Below are 20239 nucleotides of genomic sequence, written 5' to 3' on the forward strand. Positions count from 1 at the left end.
GGGTAACAAAAAGTTGTCATAATTTAGTTTAGTTTGCATTAGTTTACACACACTGTGGATTCACCAAAACATAGATTTTCTACATGGTTACACTTTTTCTACAAATGATAAGCTCATTGTCGCAGGTTTAGTCAAATAATCTACATAAATGCTGATGACATTTATGACCTCTAGGTTATATGACTGGGAGTGCTGTGCCTGAGCAAAAAGCTGCAGAGGCAGAGGTTATTTTGGGGGTAGACAGCACCGGTGAGGGGAACGCTGCCCCTGAAAGCTCCAAAGCTGTTCCCGAAACAGAGGCAGCTCAAATTACAGAAACCACCGCCGCCCCTCAGGAAACAACGACTGTAGTTGTGCCTGAAGTCGCACCAGAAGAAGCCAACATCAAACATGAGGCCGAGGCAGAGATTGACAACCCCGGGGTCAAAGATCACCCTGCAGGGGAAACTAGGGCAACGGGTAAACTAAGTCTCAAACTAAGTGGGTGTGATTACTAGACGTGGACTGCATGCATGGATGTTTAATGAATGCTGTGTTTTTGTCCTAACTCTCAGTATTCTGATGATATCATAGCTCACAGGGTTGATCGCACTGTTCACTCTGTACCATGGTAGTAGTTGAGTTCAAACTAGGCTCAATGAACATTTACAGACCATCAAGGTGACAAACACACAAATGCCAGTCGTTTGTTTATGAGTGAATCGTTGCTGCTGGTCCTGGTTCTGTTTCAAAAATGATTGTTGTTGTGTTGCATGTTTTCTTCAGTGCTGACTTCAAAAAATTACCAACCTTTGTGTTTGGACTTTTTCTCTTTTTAATGCCAAACCCCACACCTAAAAATTAATATATAATAATGGTTTTAAAGTAATGTTTTGGGAAATTGGTTTATTTGCTTTACTGATGTTATCACTGCTCCCAAAGGTGAATTGAAAGACAGGCGGTGCGCCTAACTCAACTTTTTTTAAAAACTGTTTTACTACAACTGGAAGCTTTCTGCATAGGTGTGACGTGCTGGTGAGGATTGGTGGGTTTTAGTTCCTTTGACGAATTTAATTACAGTGTATTCAGTGCATGAGTTGAATTGCAAGTTTAACCCACTAATCGGATTTTTTTTCACTGCTAACTGTTGATGCCGCAACACCTAAAGGAGCGACTGTAGACTGCTGATCGCACCCTGACCTTTCAGTTTCTGTCTTTCAGGAAGAGCTTCAGTCTCCAAGGGTCAAGGAGCTAAACCAACCAAACATGGTAAACATTTCTCTCTTTTTGAGTAACATAAAGAAAGCTTCCAACTCCAACTTCTGACAGTACAAACTTGAGCTTAATCAATGCAAAATCTTTCATTAGAGTTTGCATTTATTAGGTACACCTTGCTAGTATTAGGTTGGTCCTCCTTTTGTTGTCAGAACTGCCTTAATTCCTCATGTCAGAGGTTCAACGAGGCACTGAAACACATCAGTGCTATTTAAACTGCTGGTGTTATTACTGATCTTCTTATACGAACACAAAGTCTGCTTGTTTGGTAGATTCCTCAAGTCTAAAGTTCATATATGTGTGGTGGTTTTTGTGCTTATGATACTACATGCTGTCTGTTACAGACTGTGGACCATCAGGAGTACCAAATGGACAATGGATGAAAATCCCTAGACCTGGTAAGCTGAGAGTCTCTTACTGTAGTACCAGTGTGTCTATGATTATCATGCACTATATTTAAAGGTCTAAAGCTCTCTGTTTGCTAAAATTTCCACTGTTTCTCCATGTGAAACATATGGCAAAAGGAAATTAAATTGCTATAGCAACCTCTTCACTCATAAATAAAAAAGTCAAAATATTAAAGGGAGTGAAAACAAGTCTTAGCTTTGGTTTCTGATGTCATTTCAGATTATATCGCAGGTGCTGGAGCATCTATGGGCACAAACACCAAAGGTATATCTAATAATATCTAATAATAAGACCATTTTGCACAGGTATAGCAATATTTTTGCTTGTTGTTCATATTGTTTGTTAGTGATTCTTGAAGTTGCTTTGAGGTTATGAAGCAGGAGCAGATGCTCAAAAAGAAAATGGTGCTAAACGCAGGGAGAAACACACTGTCCTCGTGTTTAAATGTCTGTGCAATACTTACAAAGGAGCTGTGTGCTTATTGCTGATGTAATGGTTTAAAACATAACATTAGATCAGGCAGGCCACAAAGATGATGGCTCAGTTGGTCTCGTACATTGCACTATTAAATGAGCTTTTGCCAGCTGACGGTTGCTCTGCATCTGCAAGCCACTTTGCAACCCAAAGCTGCAATCGAGTATTTAGTGTATTTATTGATTTATCTATGCATTTATTTCATTTACCTACTTACTTAAATCCAGGACTGTTATTCAAAATAACAATCTTCTCTGACTCAACAGTTAATCCTTTAAAGCCAAACTTATCATTTTTGACATATAGTCAAATCTTTGAGTCTTTGAGAGTTTTTGAGACTTTTACATCATAAGTGTGATTTTTCTCCCTAAAACATGAAAATGTATATATGCAGATTATTATTTCATTTCTTCCTTTTTTCAACCTGTCAAAATCTTTTGACAATTATTGCAATTATTAGTTTTTTGTTTCACAAAATAACGTTGGGAATCGTAGCTTTATTTCCAAGGCCTTTATTTTGTAATTCCTCATTTACATGAATGTGTTTTCATCCTTGGTGTACACACATACACAAAATTTGAAATAATTTTTTTTCCAAAAGGTTTTAGCACAGGAAGCCAAATGTTCCCTGGACTCGGCAATGGATACGGAGCAGGTAATATTTGCTGGCAGTAAATGTCTTGATCACAAGACATTTTTTTTGTTTGTTCTCAGCTAAAGTGAGGATACACTTTGATATTTTTCCTGTTCACTCAGGTTACGGACAAGGAGGCTACCTTGGAGCTGGATATGGGAATGGACATCCATTTGGAGGTGAAATTTTAAATGGAAACGCTTTAAATTAAGCACATTGTATTAGTGTGTAAGATAATGAATAGTTAGGAAAGTTTACATCTTTAAAAATCTGCCATTGTAATTTTACTGAAATATTGTTGTTTCTCTCTGGAAATGTTGGGCCATATTTTGACTGCCATTGTTGGATATTAACATCTAACATAGTTTATGTTTTGCTGCAGGTTATGCAAATGGCTACGGTGCAGGTGTACAGCCTGACTATGCAAGTAAGAGCATTTTATGACATTTAGTTGAGAAATTTTGTTTTGCAGCAGTTAATTTTTGTGTAAACTGCAACATTTCTCTGTGTTTCCAGGCCTTGGACAAGGTGTGCCTGTTCCTGATGGCAAATCAGGTATGGTAATGAGTAATAGATGAGGGTGGGTAGTTAGTTATAGCTAAATATAAGATAAGGGTGAGGTATATTAGGTAAATATGACACAAAAGGTAAAAATATTCCACTGATGCTGATTGAACAGGTGGCACCAGACAAATTCCATACAATGGAGCTCCAGTGGTTGCTGCTGGAGTAGATGGTAAGACCATGTCACCATGGGAAAAACTGATCTAAGCACGAGTGAGCAGAATATCAGACAGAGAAGAAATCTCCTTTCTCCCGTGGAGTAAAACTTTGATTGAAATTGAAATATTTTTCATGCATTTGTGCAGGAATGAGTCAGTTTGAGCCTCAGTCAGCAGGTCTTGGTCCGAATGGAAAATTAGGCAATACATATGGTGCCTAAAACTTAACATGTTCACATGTATTTTATTTTAACAAAATACAACTAACCTTTTTTTAAAATCCACAAAAAAAATTAATTTTAGAGACCTATAAACACCAAAGTTTTTCCCATTGTTATAGGAATGAGTGAATTTGCCTTCGGTGGACAGAAACTGGGTGCTGGGAAAGGGGAAAAAAGAAAGCACACATCTTTGAGTTTATATCTAATAACATTGTGCCTCTCTGCAATGCACAACCCTCAACCTTCAACAGTATTTGTCTCTCATTATTTATGTCCCATCTGATCACATGTTCTGCTCGCTCTGATTCAGGTATTGGCATCGGTGGGCTGCAGTTTTCTGGGCAGCCTGTCGGTACGGGAATTAATCGTGCAGGAAAGTATGGTACGTCTGTCACCGTGGTGTGGCTTGGCTGAAATTGTGCTCACCAAAGAGGAAGTATAACCACATTTGTCCCATTTTTTTCCAGGTTATGGATTTAGCCCCTATGGTGCTGCAGGTGACGGAAAGCCGTTTGGAAAATATGGTAAGAACATATTTGTTTTAAGCAGTCTTTAAAACACAGGTCACCAGATTTTAGGATTTGATTTACATAAGTATTCAGACCTTCTGCAAAAACACTTGAAATTAAGCTCAGGCTCCAGTTTCTCTTCATCATTCTTGCGATTCAGAACATCCTTTGAATTATATAAATTCAACACACTTACAGGTACTGTTAGTGACAACTTAGATATGGATCCTATATCTGGAAACTGGCTAAAGATTCTTCTAATCCAACAGGAAACACTCACTAGTCTATCCAGAAATGAACCAGAAACCCAAGGGGAGAGGAAAATAAATTCAAAACTTACACTCAGCTGTGAAAAGGCTTCCTGTAAAAAGGTTGTGGTCGTTTTAAACAGTTTTCTCTCCATCTATGACAGGATATGGAGGGTTCCCCAATGGTGGACAACTACTTGGCCTTGGCAATGCTGGAAATACAGCTGGTAAATATGGTGAGTAATGACAGTCACCACGTTCTTTCAGTTTGAATTACCTGGTAAACATCTAAACCTCAGTCACGATCCTCTAACCATTTTTGTTTGTCTGTTTCTTGTGTTCCTCTGAAGGTTATGGAAGGCTGCCTTATGAAGCTCAACCAGCTGGACTGGGCCCTGAAACAAAATCTACTGGTAAATATGATTAAAATAAATAAAATTAATTTTAAAAAGCCTTTTAAAAATGCTGATTGGCTTGTCGTTAAGGTGAATTTAGCTGCCACAAACAGATGGCTAACTAAAAGCTAACTAAACGGCATAATGTGTTCATTTGCATATGATACTGCTCTCAATTCATTTTCCTCTACTTTTGAAATGACCTCATATCACCTCATCGCTTTTCTTACCCCAGTCATCTCCTATACCCGCGGCATGCCAACATCATAGAGCTAGTGCAGCTTACAAACACTGGGTGGTGCCCCTTAGCAACCTTGCAGAAGTCAGCGAATCAGAAGAAAGTTTTTGTTGTTTTAGGGAAGGGGGTCTTAAAGAGAGAGGAGGTAAATGGCTTCTCTCAAACACAAGTGCAAACTTATGAAAACTTACTGTAAAACACATCCAGAAAAAAACAGGAATGAAAAGGATTATAATATTTAATACAGCATTTTTAACGTAGGTGTTGCCCCTGTTTGAAATCTTTATGCTAAGCTGGGCTGACGTTTGACTGTAGCTTAGACATGAAAGCAGCAGTGGTCTTCTAAATGTAGCTCTCAATGATGAGTCCACAAAAATGCAGACTACAATAAAGAATAAATAACCCAGAGCTGTGAAAACCACAGGGTGACAGGCTGTGCACAGAGAGAGAAACCGCTGTACACAGCATCCATGCAGTTGTTCTTTTATTGTATTTCACTTATTTATTGTTTCCTTTCAGGTCTGGCTGTGTCACAATATCAGCCTGACCCACTCGGGCTTGGACATAATGTGAAAGGAAAATATGGTGAGACTGAGCAAAGATGGTGCCACCTTGTACCTGTCAGCTTTTATATGGTTTAATCGTCACCTTCATGTTTTCATCCTTTGTTTAAGGTGGCGCTGAGGTTCCCTATGCACCACAGGCTGTTGGTTTTGGTGGTGAAGCTAAATCTTCTGGGAAATATGGTACATAATATCTGTTTTATATGTTTTTTTTCGTTTTCTTTCTGTTTTAACTGTTTAAAGTAAGATCAACTTGATGATTTGGTGATAATTTCTTAGCAGATAATCAGGGAGCTTACCAGTCACAGCCTCTTGAAACTGCAGCTGAAGGTAAAACTGGTCATAACTTGTCATTAATTACCCAACCAGTCGGGCTTGAAGTGTACAAATAATTTGCATATTTATCTTCATTTTGGCTTAAACAGGTGCAGCAGGTTTAACTTATGAGCCCCAGCCCCTTGAGTCCTATTCAGCTAGAAAATCCTACGGTGCGTCAGAAAAAGAATTTGCTCTCTGAGATTCACAGAACATATGAACCCCAACATCACCTGCTTCATTCATCTACTCTTCGTTTTCTTTTTTATTCACAGTGAAAGGAGAGGTGCCCACTCCAGGGCCTGCAGCTGAAGGCGTGGGGAGGTTCATTGATGGATATGGTGGGTATAAAAGCTCATTCTGCATGGGTATTTGTTGTGGCTCCACTGTGCTCACGTCACTGTTCATATGACAATTTCAGAAAACCTGGGCTACATAAATGGCCGAGTGCAACCACAAGGTAATAAAAATAAATAAATAATAATACTGATATCTAGGTTTACATTTTTATATATTTTTTGCATGCATCTTTTCTGCCCTTCCCCCCTTTTATGGCACTGTCTCACAGTTCCTGTGTTTCCTGCAGCCCCCACCCCCAGCCCCAACCTGGCCTATCCGTCTGTCCCCTCCCGTCTCCCTGCAGAGTCCTCATTCACAGCTGACGCGATGCCCGGTGATGTTCGGCACTTCCCCAATCTAGAAGGGACAGCCGGCCTCACCCTCGACTCACCACCTGCTACAGAAACAGAGGGTACGGCTCAGGTGTCCGAGCAACCCGACGACCTGCCGCGTCAGATACACATCCAGCAGCATCTCAAACTGCATTTTCAGCCACAAGGTAAGGCCTGAAGGCTTTAAACACTTCTGCACAGACCATCCAGACCAGGAGGGGGCAGTTAATTTCCCAAGGGGGTCACATGAGAAACTGGGACTGTTATGGAGGGCTGCAATAATAAACTTAAAAACTGAGTTCAGCTTACTGGGAAAATTAATTGCCCATCCCTGATTCAGACCACCAAAATAGAAATGGACCAGGAAGCGGAAGACGACCAGAGAGACGCTTGATGGACTATTGAGTAATGGTTGCAATCCAGCGACAGACTTGCTTTCTGTAGAGTGGAGGGTGTCTTTTTTATTTTTAATCAGTGTTAATTTTGACAGCAAGTTTTGATTTAGATTTAGTCATGTTTTTTTTCACTAAAACTTTATTTAGTTTTAGTAATTATTTAGGCATCTAAATATCATATATATATATTACAGTAGATGAAATCTAAAGCCGATTCAGTCGACTGAACTATACAAGTATAAAGATTTACACAGTTTACTAAGTATCTTATTTTCCTTGACATCAAATGAAATGTGTCTATATTTCTGCTCTTGTATTCCTCCCAAGTGTTGGCATTTTGTCACATTGTGATCTTAAACAGGGAGTGTGGAAGCTAATTGTAAAAGTACATTTCGTCATAGTTTTCTGCATTAGATTTATTGAGTTCAGTCTGTGTACCAGCTGCATGGCTGTTGAATTACTACATGTTAAATAATAAATTTGAATATTTCTGTCTGTTTAGGAGCAAAGGACAGCAAATATGATCTGAATGGCTTCTTTGGGGATAGTGGGCATCAAGGTGAGAACAGACTTGACTGTTTTCCTATGTGTTGTATTTATCTTAACCAGCCTGCTCACCTTTCTCCTGTATTCTTGCCCCCTCCCACAGGTTAACTCTACTGAGAACAACAAATTGAATCTCTCTTAATTGTTGTTGTTGTATGTGATATAATATGATAGTGATAATTTGGTGTCTTGTTTAGTTTTGTCCTTCACATTTTTGTCCCGTGTTTCCTGTTATCCTTACAACCAAAATGTAATTTTGTTTAGCATTTGTAATAACCCCTCTCAGATTAGTTGAAATATTTCTAAAAACAATAACTCCATCTAATTTATTTTATATGAGAAATTCTTTTTTACTACTTGTGGCAATCATGTGTTTGTTATTGTACAGTATTTGAGTAATTAAAACTACCAAAAGAACCTCAAAGTGGAAGTTGTTTCTTTACTGACCTGTGCATGTTTTACACACATTGCTGGTTCTGTAATTTGCAAACCTGTTTTCAAATAATAAGTGGACACAAGAAGGAATCGTCAGTGCCGGTTAAGTAAGAGTCACCAAGAAAACAACCGCCCAGTAAGGATTTGTAATCCTTGAGCCTGGTGCGGTTGTAGGCAGACGTGAGTGACAGAAGCACACATGCATTACTGTACATAAGGGAAGTACTTCTGTTTTGTTAAAGTGCGTTACGTAAACCATGAAGCTGGTTAGGTGTGAGTCAGTTACAAGGGAGGAGCAGCTGCAGAAGTGCACATGGCTTTTTCTGGGGGATTACCCAGCTTAGGAATAAAGGCCGTGCGCTGATTGGTCCAAAATCATGCCACTTAGCCAGCTCAACAGGTTGCTTGCATGGACTTATACCTGTCCAATGATGGGTTTGGAGGACCAGAGTTTCCGGCTGGTCGTGGTCAAGACCAGCCCGGGAGTCCCGAGTGCGCCCTTTTTATGATCTAAATGGTGAGGAAGCTAAATGTGAGGGCACTGGCTGCAGGAAGTCATGATGGTGCTTTACGAAGGACCGCGGCTCTTGGACTTTGCAAAGGCTCCTGCTCACCTTCAGTTCAACAAATATGTCCTGACGGGTTACCGGCCGGTGTCCACAGCTGAAGAGTGCGTCAGGAGCCTCTTCTACATGCACAATGAGCTGGGGAACATCTACACACACGGTAAGTCCAGCAATTAACTATGCTTCTTTCAACTGGTGCATACATGCTTATAAACTTTATTCTGGACTTAATAAGAAAATGCCATTGCATCTGTTCTTACTATACCTGAATCATCATTGAAATATATTTTTACACTTGTATACGCAAAGCAAGTTTCTCTCACCTTGAATCGTATTAACCTGCAACCTAAACAGGTCACGCATGTCAACTCTCACTTATGGCCAGATACAAACACACCTGACAAGGATGGGTAATGAGGATATGGGGTATTAGCTATAATCTGCCCTGGGAATCAGAGCCCTGACAGTGTCCACTGGTTAACTGGGCCGTTGAAGGTGACCGATACATCTCATCTGTAAATGCCCATATGGATCTTGAGTGAAGCATCCAAAGACAACTTTGCATAGATTCTGAGCTGCTGTAGAATAAGATATATGTGTTAAGAAATCTTTAAAACTTCTGGTTTTAATGTGAAACTTTTCAAGGCTGGCTTAGTCATGGAAAAAACAGCAAAAACAAAGGAAATTGGTCTGTGCACAAACTAGAAACTTCACAGCCTTGAACTTCAGTAGGCCTTGTCGTCTTCTTGCCCCATTTTCACCATGGCTATCCCATAAGTTCATTAAGCCTAACACTCTTACTAAGGGGAAGTGAAGCGTATTAGCATTAGAGTGCTGCTCGGGCTTCTCTATGTATGTAACCAACTACTCATTTCTAGTAAAAAATACAATTAAACAGAGGAACCGTTTCGGTCCATTGAATTCCTCATATTGTTCTGCAACAGGCGGTACTTCTATGTGTTGCACTAAGGTGATGTGTTTAAAATGCCACTATAAATTAAGCTGACATTAACCTACAGCAGTGGCACATAGCTCAACAAATTCTTTTTAAATTCTGCAGATTTCAGAAAAATAATGATGTTCTTTTCCTTCCTGTCATTTCAGGAATTCCTTTCTTCCTTTTCTTGGTGCTGCTACCTTTTAGTATCCCCTGGAAAGAGGTGGACAGCATCTGGATATGTGTTGTCCACTATCTGGCCTGCCTCTGTCCCACCATGGGATCAGTGCTCTACCATTTGTTCATGAACCACGTGGGAGGAGAACACGTGTACGACACGCTGCTCTCCCTGGACATGGTCGGCGTCTGCCTAGTTAACACCCTCGGTAGGTTGATGAAAGAAAGTAAATGTAACCCCAGAGATTGCTCCTGATGCTAAGACTGGGACCAGAGGGGCTTACTGATCATAACTAAGATGTTTTCAAGTTTTAAGTTTCTGGAATTCAAGCCATTAACAAGATTCAGTTTTTTATTAAAAACAACAAAAAAAGACAGCATTCATAAGTTACAACAAAAATTTTAGAAATGCTGAATACTATTGTCTTGATACAATTCAAGGGTGCCCCTGCATCCACATTTCTTTCTTTTAAAATCCATCCATACATCTTTTAATTCTTATCCGGGTCCAGGTTGCAGGGGTACCAGTGTTAGTAGATACCCACCTCCTCCAGTTCTTCTTGGGAGACACCAGGGCATTCCCTAAGCCAACTAAGAGATAATCTTTCCTGGTCAGCCTCAGAGCTTCCTCGCAGTGGGACATACCTGAATCACTTCACCAAGGAGGTCCCCAGGAGGCATGCTAGTCAGATCCCTGAACCAAATCAACTGGCCTCTTTTGATGTGGAGGAGTAGCAACTCTCCCTAGCAGTATTCCCACCAACGACCGAGTTTTTAACCCTTTAGTCCAGATGTCGGAGTATTGATGATTGTCTGATTAGCAGACCTCAATGCTCTGACATGAGTGTGAACATGAATAAGAATGGACAAAATACTGTGGTGGTCTTAAAAACAACCAATTAAGTCTTCAGGCAGATTAAAGATATTAAACATTAAAAAATTCCTCCCAGAATCACTTAAGTCGGTCAATAAGCTTAAAAGTCTCATGTAAAGTCTTTGTAAAGATATGTCAAGCCTCAAGCCCTCATTTAACAGTGCATGGGATTATCCACAACTTTAGGGCTAGACCTCAATAAATATCAGACTGATTGCCATAACGTTTCTTTTTTCAGAGGAACCCTGGATCACTCCTGATTTTTTCTTTAGTTCGACCTAATGGTTAACATTTGTGGTACTCAATATTGGATGGTTTACTCTGGAATTTGCTTCTGAAAAACAGCAGCAAAAATAACAAGATACCAAACAATTTTTAGTGTTGACTTCTAAAAATAACCATGCTGACAACAATGCCAGTAACAGCAACCTTGCATTATCTCTCCAGGGGCAATTCCTATCATTTATATCACCCTCCTCTGCTACCCAAGCGTGCAACAGACTGCCTTGCTGGTCTATATCCTCCTGTCAGCCCACGGGATCTACTGTGCCACCACTGCCCGCACTAACGTCCGGCGCCTGCGATCGTTTGTCTGGCAGGCCTTGTTCCGTTTCAGCCTCTTCCTGTTTCGGGTTTATGGCAGCGGGGTAGGAAGCCCAAATTCTCTGCGACTCTTTGTCATCATGGACTGTCTAGCTTTACTGGGAGGGCTGGTCAACATTGTCCAGATCCCTGAGCGCTTCAAGCCAGGATTGTTTGACAACTGGGGCAACAGCCACCAGATAATGCATGTCATGGTTATCTGTTCAATTATCTACCTACACTGGGGCACACTGGAGGATTTAGCCTGGATTAAGAGCTACCAGTGTCCTGCTGAGTGATGCCAAGAGCAGCTAGTTCACGCATGCTTGCAGTCAAGGCTACACTTGAATTTAGCATTCAGTGAGGGAGGAGTTAATGGAGGGCCGAAACTGCCAAAATCAATACTCTATAGATATATATTAAAGAAATATGCCATTAACTGCCCAAAAATAACTACTGTAAATTAATACGTTTATAAAATCTGATATAAAAATAAAAGTTTTGATTTATTTCCGTATTTACATTTGTATTCCCCCTTTATTTACCTTCCCATTTAATTTTCAATGTATAATTTTTCTAATTACCTAACTTATCAATTTATTTTTATTTTCTACTTTAGCTAGCTTTACCTAACTTTAGATAACTCCACTCTAGCTAACGTAACTACCCTACCTAACTTAGCTAGCCTATCTAAAGTAGCTAGCTTTAGTTAGAAGTTACCATCACACTTTTTTAATCACAGCCCCTTATTCAGATAATGAAGCAGAAGTGCTTCAATAAATCTGATAATAAAATACTGATGTGTATAAAATAAGAAGGTTGAAAAATGCAAAGGGGAAAAAAGTCCCCAGAAAAAAAACCTATTCTTAAATGTAACATTTACATAAAAAGCTAAATTAAATGGGAAAGTCAATAAATACGAAGTTAATATACAGAAGCAAATTATGTTTTTTTCTTAAAAAGTTACATTTAAAAATGCACTTTAGTCCTAGCTGCTGAAATTCTTCACAGGGGAAGTTCATAATTTGACATTTTGCCAAAGAAGAATAAGAGGAACCTACAGTGTTCTAACTGTAAATCACATCATTGCATCTAATTGAAAATCCTGAACATACTTGATTTATAGAGGTTGATATGCAGTAGTTTGGGGTGTAATGCCCTTAAATAGTTTTTGAAATGAAAGAAAAAAATAACTGTGAGAAAGAAAATATCTATTTTTATATCTTGGTCCAACCTGTATTTTAACCCAAGAATGGTGATAAATGAGAGAAATAACAGGAGTAGTTGCATGCTTCTGCTGTTTAATTGCAAGAAAGATATATTGTATGTACACTTGACTCAAGAAGTCACTGATTTTGCTATTGCTATCATTTAAAATGAATGTTTTTTTGTGACTTGGCAAAAAAATGTTACATTCATCTTACTGCCCTTCTTGTGAATTGAGGATTTTCTGTCTTTAGCTTAATGTGAACCTTTCAGATAAACTGTCACCTTCAAACCAAAACCATCAAAGCACGTAAAACTGCATCAAAATTAAGTGAATTTATGGCCACTTTAGAAAATCAGGCATGTTAATTTGATTTGTAAAAGATGTGGCTGTTACAGAGGTGCAATTTCTCACGACTCATTGTTTTATAACACATTGAGCATTCCCATGTTTATCTGCAAAACTGGGGGGGGTATCGGAAGAAGTCTGGTGTGTTTGTGTGGATCAGTCTTCATCTGAGCTACTGTCGTCCTCGGCGTCTGAAAGGTCGGCGATGGGAAACCGCAATATGGCAGCCACCCCACTCAGCTGAGTCAGTTCTGGAGAGACAGTCCAGGATAAATCAAAAGGTGACACATCCTGTACTGCAGACTGGCTTTACATTTAAGTACAAAAATGCAATCGGTGCAGTTGTAGCACAAATTCTTGACTTCTTATTTGAGTAAGACATCAATAAAGAGTGAGATTATCACTTTATGTGTGTGGCGTCATCAATTTACTGAGTCTAACTGACAGCGGTAAATTAATCCTACGCATTATTGTTGCATTATTTTACTCTTATTAGTGATTTCATGTTAAGTAACAAAACCCTGCAGAAAAAAAAGTGCAGAGAGATGCTCCCATTTGTTTCAGTGGTGCTCCGACAGGAATGACCATACAGGCCAGATACAGTTTCTTTGAGGCTTAAGTGATGTAGCTATACATGAACAAATTAGCAGACATGGATTTAAACCATGATGGTATCAGATTAAAAAAGAAATACTATGCAATCCATTGCAAATGTTCGTGAGAAATTAAATCCAGAAGAAAATGCTAAAAAAATTAAGAGGCAGTTTTTAGAAGTTGCCTGAGGTAGTTCAAAAACTGTATATTAACATCAACTGTAAGGTTCACATAAGAGCATTTTTAGGTTGTGACCCAACCCTCCAACATATCCAGATCTGGGACCAGCAATAGAAGTAGACCAAATTGTCACCCTCAAGTAATTGCTAACAGTTAACCGACTAATGTTAACGTAATGACAGCTGTTCAATACTTTAGTCTCAGTTTTCCTAAAGTCTTGTTCAGGTTCATGAACTTCAACTACAGCTTTTAGCGAGGGGCAGGACTGTGGGAAGTTACTTGTCAAATTGAGGAAGTAAGGATGGCTCTGTTGGTATCAGTACTGTGGCTATAGTGATAGTAATGGGAATCTATGGGGGATTTTTTTACGCATTGAAAACAACGTGACAGGACATCAAGTTGAAAAACGACAGCTCCTTAGAGCTTGAGAGAGCTAAAGAGTTAACTTCAACTGCATGAAGGGAGTAATAACTTACGTTCACCCGAAACATGAAGGCTTGAGAATATTCTGCATGGAAAAGAGAGAAAAAGTCATCAGCCTGATGTTTTCCAAAGTACTTTAAACATGTTCTAGCCAGCATGTAAATCTACAGGAGCCTGCACTTCTACTTTTAACAAAATGACACATATAGTACATAACAAAAGTCCAGTTTTTAAGTCTACAAACATAGTATTTACAATGTTACCTGACAGTGCCGCCATTGTCTCTCACATTGTCCACCAAGCGAACGTAGCGACTCCTGGTGGGGATATCCTGATGCCTGACAAAACAAATTAAGCATTGAAACAGGCAGAACTGTGGGCCCGTAATGACGATTTTAAGGATATCCTCTTTTTTTTTTTGATATCATAGACGTCCCAGAAAGCTGTCATGAATCAAGTGTTTGACCTTACTCATCAGTATGTTAGTGAACATGTTACACCTAAACAACAGCAGCAATGAGGCAGAATAACACTGGCTGTCAATAGCATCACTCATGCACACCTACCTGAACAACTTGTCGCTTATCAACAAGGTGTCGACAGCGAGGGCGTCAGCAGCTTTCTCCACATGACCGAGGCTGTGAGGATGCAAAGATATGCAGGCTGTTAATAATCAGTGTTAACAATATAAGTTAACTGTTACATTCCATCATCAAGCCCTCACCCATAGAAGGCTCGGTCAGGCTCATGCTGCAGCATTTTATAGAAGTCTTCCAGGGCTTTCACCTCTCCGGCTGCCTGAGGACCAAGATACAAAACAACAGGTCAAAATTATTTATGTCTCCAGTGAAAAAAAATCATAATTCCACACAGATTAATACAATTTATAATGAAAAATTTGGGTTTTTTTGCTCAGAGTTTAAAAAGCTGTGTGCACAGTTTAGCAATCATATGCACAAATATGCACAAACTCTTAAATCACAGGATGCATAGTCACCTTCGTATCAGACAGCCTATTTGTCACAGTGGGGTCAGAAAGGACTTCTGCAAAACAACAGTTGTCTCAGTGAGTCTGCACCTTATGATGAGATCAATTTAATTTCGCTGTCAAGTGGCAGCAGCTCCTACCTTTGAGTGAGTACTTATGACCTGACGATGAGTGGACCAGCATGAATTTGGGCCGATTCTCCAGCAGGATCTTGTTGTCCTGCCGTACCGCCTCACTAAAGAGGTAGGTCGTAAAGTGGTCCTTCACATAGCCTGGGCTGGCCACCAGGATGCACTTCACAACTGGCAGAAAGTAAGAAAGAAAAAAATCTAAATCTAAACTCTTTTTAAATGATATCTTCTGTAAAGAGAAACTACCTGAACCAGCAGTTTACATCCACATCTGTCTAGATTTATACACGTAGTAAAACACAGAGGCAATTTAATAAAAGTTAATATGTTTACAGGAAAATAGAGGTTACTACTCTAAAACATGTATGATCCCACTGAAAAATATCCAGTGAGACTGAAAAGCCTTTTTAAGTTATAACATTAATAAACAATATCGGGAACAAAACACAATGATTCACATGACCATGAATGAAAGCGTCACAGCAAACATTAAACTGGAACTGTTACAATAAGTTTAAAAAAAAGGCAGAAGTGTATGTCTACGCGCACACAACAGCCTTACCATCAAAATTGATGTGACGGAGAATGGCTTGCATCACAGCTTCATAAAACTTCTCCAGTCCCTGCAAACAGACACTTTGACAGTAAGCACACAGGATGAAAAACTCTCTCAGTGTTACATCCCCAAAAAAGGGGACAACCAAATTTTTTCTTACACTATTATGATTTTTTCCTCACATATCACAGAAAACAAACAAAAAAAACTGAGGTTGACTTTCTGAGGCTAAAGAGAAATGTAATCCACTTGAACTCCACTCAATCCCATTTAAAAACATTTACATATATTTGAATATGTATATCTGCCTACTTTGTTTCAATCGGTAAGCTCCTAACCCCCATGACATCTACACCAAAACACTCACGCAATATGAAAATTATAATTGGGTTGGCACACTGTGTACATTTTAGCTGTCTATCTTCATATTCAGATTTGGCACTGTGCACTTTTCAAAATGTCACTCCATTCCCGTTTGCTTGCTTTTAGAGCTCCCGATTCGCTAACAGCTGATTAGTCGCCTATAAATCACTTTTACCTTCTCGTGCTGTGTGCAGCTTCCTTTTCTCTTACGGGGAATGGTGACTTCCACTTTTGCACGAAGCAGCGTCATGGCAGGTGTCACGAGCACCAGGTTGGCCAGGCCTTCCTGCATTACCACAGCAGCCACATCTGCCCTCTGGGTCGGGTCACATGCCTGATCTGAAACGTAGACAATGATATAATGGAAACAAAAAGAAGAAGTTATATTTAAAATGTAATTGACAAAATTTCCAACATCTTCTACGGTGGTTTTCCTAATAAAGTGTTCAGTGATTTTATTCACTCGGCTTACAATTCTTGCCATCTGGAAAAGGCTTTCACTGCTTGACCAGAATTTTAAAAAGAAAAGGTCTTTGTTTTGTTTATGACTATTTATTACTTGCTGCGTGAATGTGTAAACCCCTACACTATGGAGTAAAATTTGTAAAGGACCATTAACTCAAAGTATATCTTATAAGAGAACTGTTGACAGCCTGTTGAATTTGAACAAATCTGAATAAAATAAGAAAACTAGCCAAACAGCTGCTGAAATTTTGAGAACAGTTACCAAAGCCAAGAAATTTCTATCTGCTATAATCAGTTCAATTCTATTTATTTAGTGTCAAATCACAACAACTGTCACCTTTATGCTGTAGGGTTAAGACCCTTCGATATTAGAGAGAAAACCCCCCAAAAAACCCTAACCCCCTATGAGCAAGGAGTTGGTGACAGTTGGAAGGAAAAACTCCCTTTTAACAGGAAGAAATCTCCAGCAGAACCAGGCTCAATGAGGGGCAGCCATCTTTATCAGAAAACAAGATTTTGAGAGATTTTAAGAAAGGTAAGTAAGATCTTACTTTATATATATATTACTTATATATATATGTATGTATTTATATAAAGCTTAAGAGTCCTTGTGATTAGTTGTAGTAGGAAGTACATGCTTTAAAATAATCGACAGTCAGACAAATCAGTAAAATGCTAAATGGCCTGTATTTCTATAGCGCTTTACTTAGTCCCTAAGGACTCCAAAGCGCTTTACACTACAGTAAACAGTTTATAGTTGTTTTGGTGGTTGGAGTTCTGAGGTAGCATCTGCTTACCAATTCTATCCAGCACGACGCTGTCCCAGTTCTTTTTAGCCAGAGTGAACTTCCTGTTGAGCTCAAGCTCAATAGTGTGATAAGCCCCCATCTGAAAAGCAAAATAATACAACACAATCACAACCACTTTTCATTTCAAACACAAGTTAGCCTGCATCCTGGGGGTTGGGTGGTACGTCAGATTAAATCGGTTAATTTCTGCTTTTGTGCAACATGAAAAAGTCATAAAATCAGAGACCCTAAAAGACAGAAACATTGGTTGTTGAGACAGCTGTTGATGGGGGAGCTTTCTTGATGAAAAATAAACAGACAAACCTACGAAGCTCTATAAAAGTTTAACAAAAAAACAAACAATGTTCAACCTAAAAATCAGATAACGGATCTGGTGTCAATAAGAAAACCACAGCAGAAAAGCAGCTGACATTAGTTGCTTCGTTTTGGTGTCACTTATAATAAAAGACGGACAATGCTTTTTATGTCAGTCCTGACATGACCCCACTGACACAGTGGAACAACCAGTCTTCACTCAGATGCTGGAAAATAAGTATGGAGTCTGGTCTAAACCATTTTCCAAAGGCTGCATTGACTCCTGCTATTGCTAGCCAGCTGATCCTACTGTTCTTCTCGACAATGTGCAGAATATGTAAAAGGTGCCAATGATGTCGTTGTATTGTCCACTGACTGAGGGTATGTGCCTTTTTTTTTTAATTTAAGATGGGTTCATATAGGAAGCAGAAAATAAAAACAGTAAATAATTCACCCAGCCCATTTACCAGAGTGTTTATAAATCTCAGACCTTGACATATTGGTTCTCCTCTATGTTAGTTCCCTTTACTCTCAGCTGGCAGGCCTGGGTGTCAAAGTCGATAGTCTCCACACACAATGTCAGAGTAGTTCGGACTCTCGAGCTGCCCACGCTTCCTGTAGGGGACTCGGTCTGCACCTTTCTGTGGGAACAGGACAGAAGCCGAAGCTTTAGTTGCTGCACTGATGATGAGCTGTGTATATTTCAGAACAAAACACTAAGATAGAAGAGTAATGCTGAAAGCTATAACAATCCTTGAAAAACACAGAATGACTATAATAAACACAACTTCACACCTCTGTCAAAGCATCGCTCCACACACTGAGTCACAAAGAGGCATAAACTTGAGTTACAGCTACATCAATGCTGCCCGAGGGATGTGGGTGTTTGGTTTTTTTGGTTTGTTTGCTTGAACATTGTGGTATATCAACTACAATGATCCCACCAACACTGAATGGAATACCGAATAAAATACTCAATACGCAGATATAACTAGAACTTTTATTAAAGATTATAGGAGGGGGAAAAAAATTGACGTGGCGATATTGTGTTGTTACAGGAAGACTAAATATGACATTTTATTGAATAATTTAAGATACTCTAGGAATACTGTATATTACTGTATACTTGTATTCTATTGTACATATTGTATATCTTATTTCTCTGCTCCTCTCCTCTGCTCCTCTGTCTCTTTTGCTGCATTGAGCATATGTATGACAAAAGAATTTCCCTCGGGATAAATAAAGTTCTTCTTATCCTATTTTATCTCATCTTATCTTATCCTACAAACAAGAGGCCTGATCCCATGCACCACCATCCTGAGACAATGTTAGCTTAGTCTGACTGAGTGACTTAATATCATAATCGAGGGCGTGTGGTCTAATTAATATCTACCTTAATTAGATATTATCAAAATTCATACAATAATCAGGATACATGAATACCATATATTTCTAAAGTATTTCTACAAAGCAGTCTTACACACAAAACTTTTCTTTGCAACTTAATTGTTACAGTGGGTGTCTAATCTTTAACTTCTTTTGCCAGCATATTTTACAAATCCATGAAATAAAAAAGGGGTTCACTGTAATCCTTTAAAGAAATCAGCATTATTACAGGGCTTCACCTGTGTCTTTGTGTAATATATTGATTATTACCTGATAGTCGAGGCTCTTAAGCTGTCCCTCACTTGGAGCAGGTTGTAGGTATGCCACATATCTTCCGCCTCCTCAGGCACCAGAGTCACCTGACTGAATTAAGCGTTGATGATCAATAAGAAAGGATCTGCACTCGTCTGGTTTTGGTATACAAAAAAATTTAAAAATAGATCTCCTCCGAATGTAAGATGCGAAGGTGGTAAAATGGCACAGGAATTCCCAAAGTACATAGTGTGTATTAATATAAGTTTGTTTTGTTTACTCCCTAAGGTGTGGTTTGTCCATTCAGTCTGTAAAGCTAAAGCTAAAGCTAAACCAGAAGTTGTAACATGTTAGTAAAGGTTCTGTTTTAACACATATTAAGAGAAAATGGTCGGTTTGCTTATTAATACAAAACCCACACCTCTCCCCTTTTGTGAGTGTACACGGGAATGTAACTCACTACACTGACACATGTACAGTTAGCTACAACACAGCAAGCTGGTTAGCCTACTAGCATTAGCCATCAGAGCTCACTCACCCGGCATTATCTTTCTCAATATCTTTATGGAGCAACTTCATGGTTGGATGATTGTCTGATACAAACCGAATTATTAGTGTAAAATATACAGGTTAGCAGCTGTCCGGCTAAGGGACATGTTTATCTCTTAGTGAAATAACAAATTAGCCAAGCCATCTCCCAACTTTACAATGAATCACTCGCTGCGTGTTGCCAGGCGCTGGGACATTGCGTCAGCGCCCAAATACGTCGCATGTTCTTCCAATCATGGTCACTTCCGTGGGAGTCGCTTTTGCTGCGCAACAAATACGAAACGAATACAAACACGACTGTTTGAGTAAATGCGAAAAATGTGCTTTTTTCTTGTCTTTACTCATAAGGTCTTCAATTTACAGTAGCCTAAACGTAACGTAATCAAGAAACACTGCCCTTTTTTTTACAAATTAGTTTGAGATAAGTAAATGCTGATAGACACGGAAAACAACCAATCAAGGAGTAGATAGGATGGCACAAACGCCGCCTATTTTTAAAGCTAGCCAATGGGGGCACGACAGCGGTCAGC

At 39.2% G+C, this 20239-nt stretch overlaps 3 protein-coding genes across 3 annotated transcripts; 2 read left to right on the forward strand and 1 right to left on the reverse strand.

Moving 5' to 3' along the window:
• The first annotated feature begins 179 nt into the window (after positions 1 to 179).
• On the forward strand, positions 180 to 8001 carry LOC120441512 (elastin-like). Its single transcript, XM_039616793.1, has 21 exons — positions 180 to 459; positions 1201 to 1248; positions 1599 to 1652; positions 1882 to 1926; positions 2738 to 2791; positions 2893 to 2949; positions 3153 to 3197; positions 3287 to 3325; positions 4024 to 4095; positions 4181 to 4237; positions 4635 to 4706; positions 4821 to 4883; positions 5623 to 5688; positions 5778 to 5849; positions 5946 to 5996; positions 6092 to 6154; positions 6257 to 6322; positions 6403 to 6441; positions 6568 to 6819; positions 7550 to 7606; positions 7697 to 8001. The coding sequence occupies exons 1-21, from the start codon at positions 180 to 182 to the stop codon at positions 7699 to 7701; spliced, it is 1557 nt and encodes a 518-aa protein (XP_039472727.1). The 3' UTR covers positions 7702 to 8001.
• A 558-nt stretch (positions 8002 to 8559) lies between these two features.
• Positions 8560 to 12313, forward strand: LOC116327643 (progestin and adipoQ receptor family member 4-like). Its single transcript, XM_031749279.2, has 3 exons — positions 8560 to 8754; positions 9699 to 9917; positions 11030 to 12313. Exons 1-3 carry the CDS (start codon positions 8586 to 8588, stop codon positions 11461 to 11463), a joined length of 822 nt encoding a protein of 273 aa, XP_031605139.2. The 5' UTR covers positions 8560 to 8585; the 3' UTR covers positions 11464 to 12313.
• A 135-nt stretch (positions 12314 to 12448) lies between these two features.
• Positions 12449 to 20088, reverse strand: pelo (pelota mRNA surveillance and ribosome rescue factor). Its single transcript, XM_031749285.2, has 13 exons — positions 19699 to 20088; positions 19179 to 19271; positions 18013 to 18163; positions 17217 to 17307; positions 16130 to 16293; positions 15598 to 15658; positions 15045 to 15206; positions 14914 to 14960; positions 14641 to 14714; positions 14483 to 14554; positions 14180 to 14254; positions 13970 to 14001; positions 12449 to 12970 (listed from the first exon to the last, which is right to left on the reverse strand). Exons 1-13 carry the CDS (start codon positions 19737 to 19739, stop codon positions 12876 to 12878), a joined length of 1158 nt encoding a protein of 385 aa, XP_031605145.1. The 5' UTR covers positions 19740 to 20088; the 3' UTR covers positions 12449 to 12875.
• Positions 20089 to 20239: the final 151 nt, after the last annotated feature.

The sequence above is a fragment of the Oreochromis aureus genome, linkage group 8, assembly GCF_013358895.1.
Source record: "Oreochromis aureus strain Israel breed Guangdong linkage group 8, ZZ_aureus, whole genome shotgun sequence".
Taxonomy (NCBI): Eukaryota; Metazoa; Chordata; class Actinopteri; order Cichliformes; family Cichlidae; genus Oreochromis; species Oreochromis aureus.

Excerpts from the sequence above, each read along its gene's own strand:
- LOC120441512 (XM_039616793.1), top strand. The coding sequence starts at position 180 with ATGACTGGGAGTGCTGTGCCTGAGCAAAAAGCTGCAGAGGCAGAGGTT. Across the intron at positions 460-1,200 it reads AGGGGAAACTAGGGCAACGG|GAAGAGCTTCAGTCTCCAAG; the intron begins GTAAACTAAGTC and ends TCTGTCTTTCAG. Across the intron at positions 6,442-6,567 it reads TGGCCGAGTGCAACCACAAG|CCCCCACCCCCAGCCCCAAC; the intron begins GTAATAAAAATA and ends TGTTTCCTGCAG.
- LOC116327643 (XM_031749279.2), top strand. The coding sequence starts at position 8,586 with ATGATGGTGCTTTACGAAGGACCGCGGCTCTTGGACTTTGCAAAGGCT. Across the intron at positions 8,755-9,698 it reads GGGGAACATCTACACACACG|GAATTCCTTTCTTCCTTTTC; the intron begins GTAAGTCCAGCA and ends CTGTCATTTCAG. Across the intron at positions 9,918-11,029 it reads CTGCCTAGTTAACACCCTCG|GGGCAATTCCTATCATTTAT; the intron begins GTAGGTTGATGA and ends TTATCTCTCCAG.
- pelo (XM_031749285.2), bottom strand. The coding sequence starts at position 19,739 with ATGAAGTTGCTCCATAAAGATATTGAGAAAGATAATGCCGG. Across the intron at positions 14,255-14,482 it reads ATAAGCGACAAGTTGTTCAG|GCATCAGGATATCCCCACCA; the intron begins GTAGGTGTGCAT and ends TTGTTTTGTCAG. Across the intron at positions 12,971-13,969 it reads CCTTCATGTTTCGGGTGAAC|AACTGACTCAGCTGAGTGGG; the intron begins GTAAGTTATTAC and ends CTGTCTCTCCAG.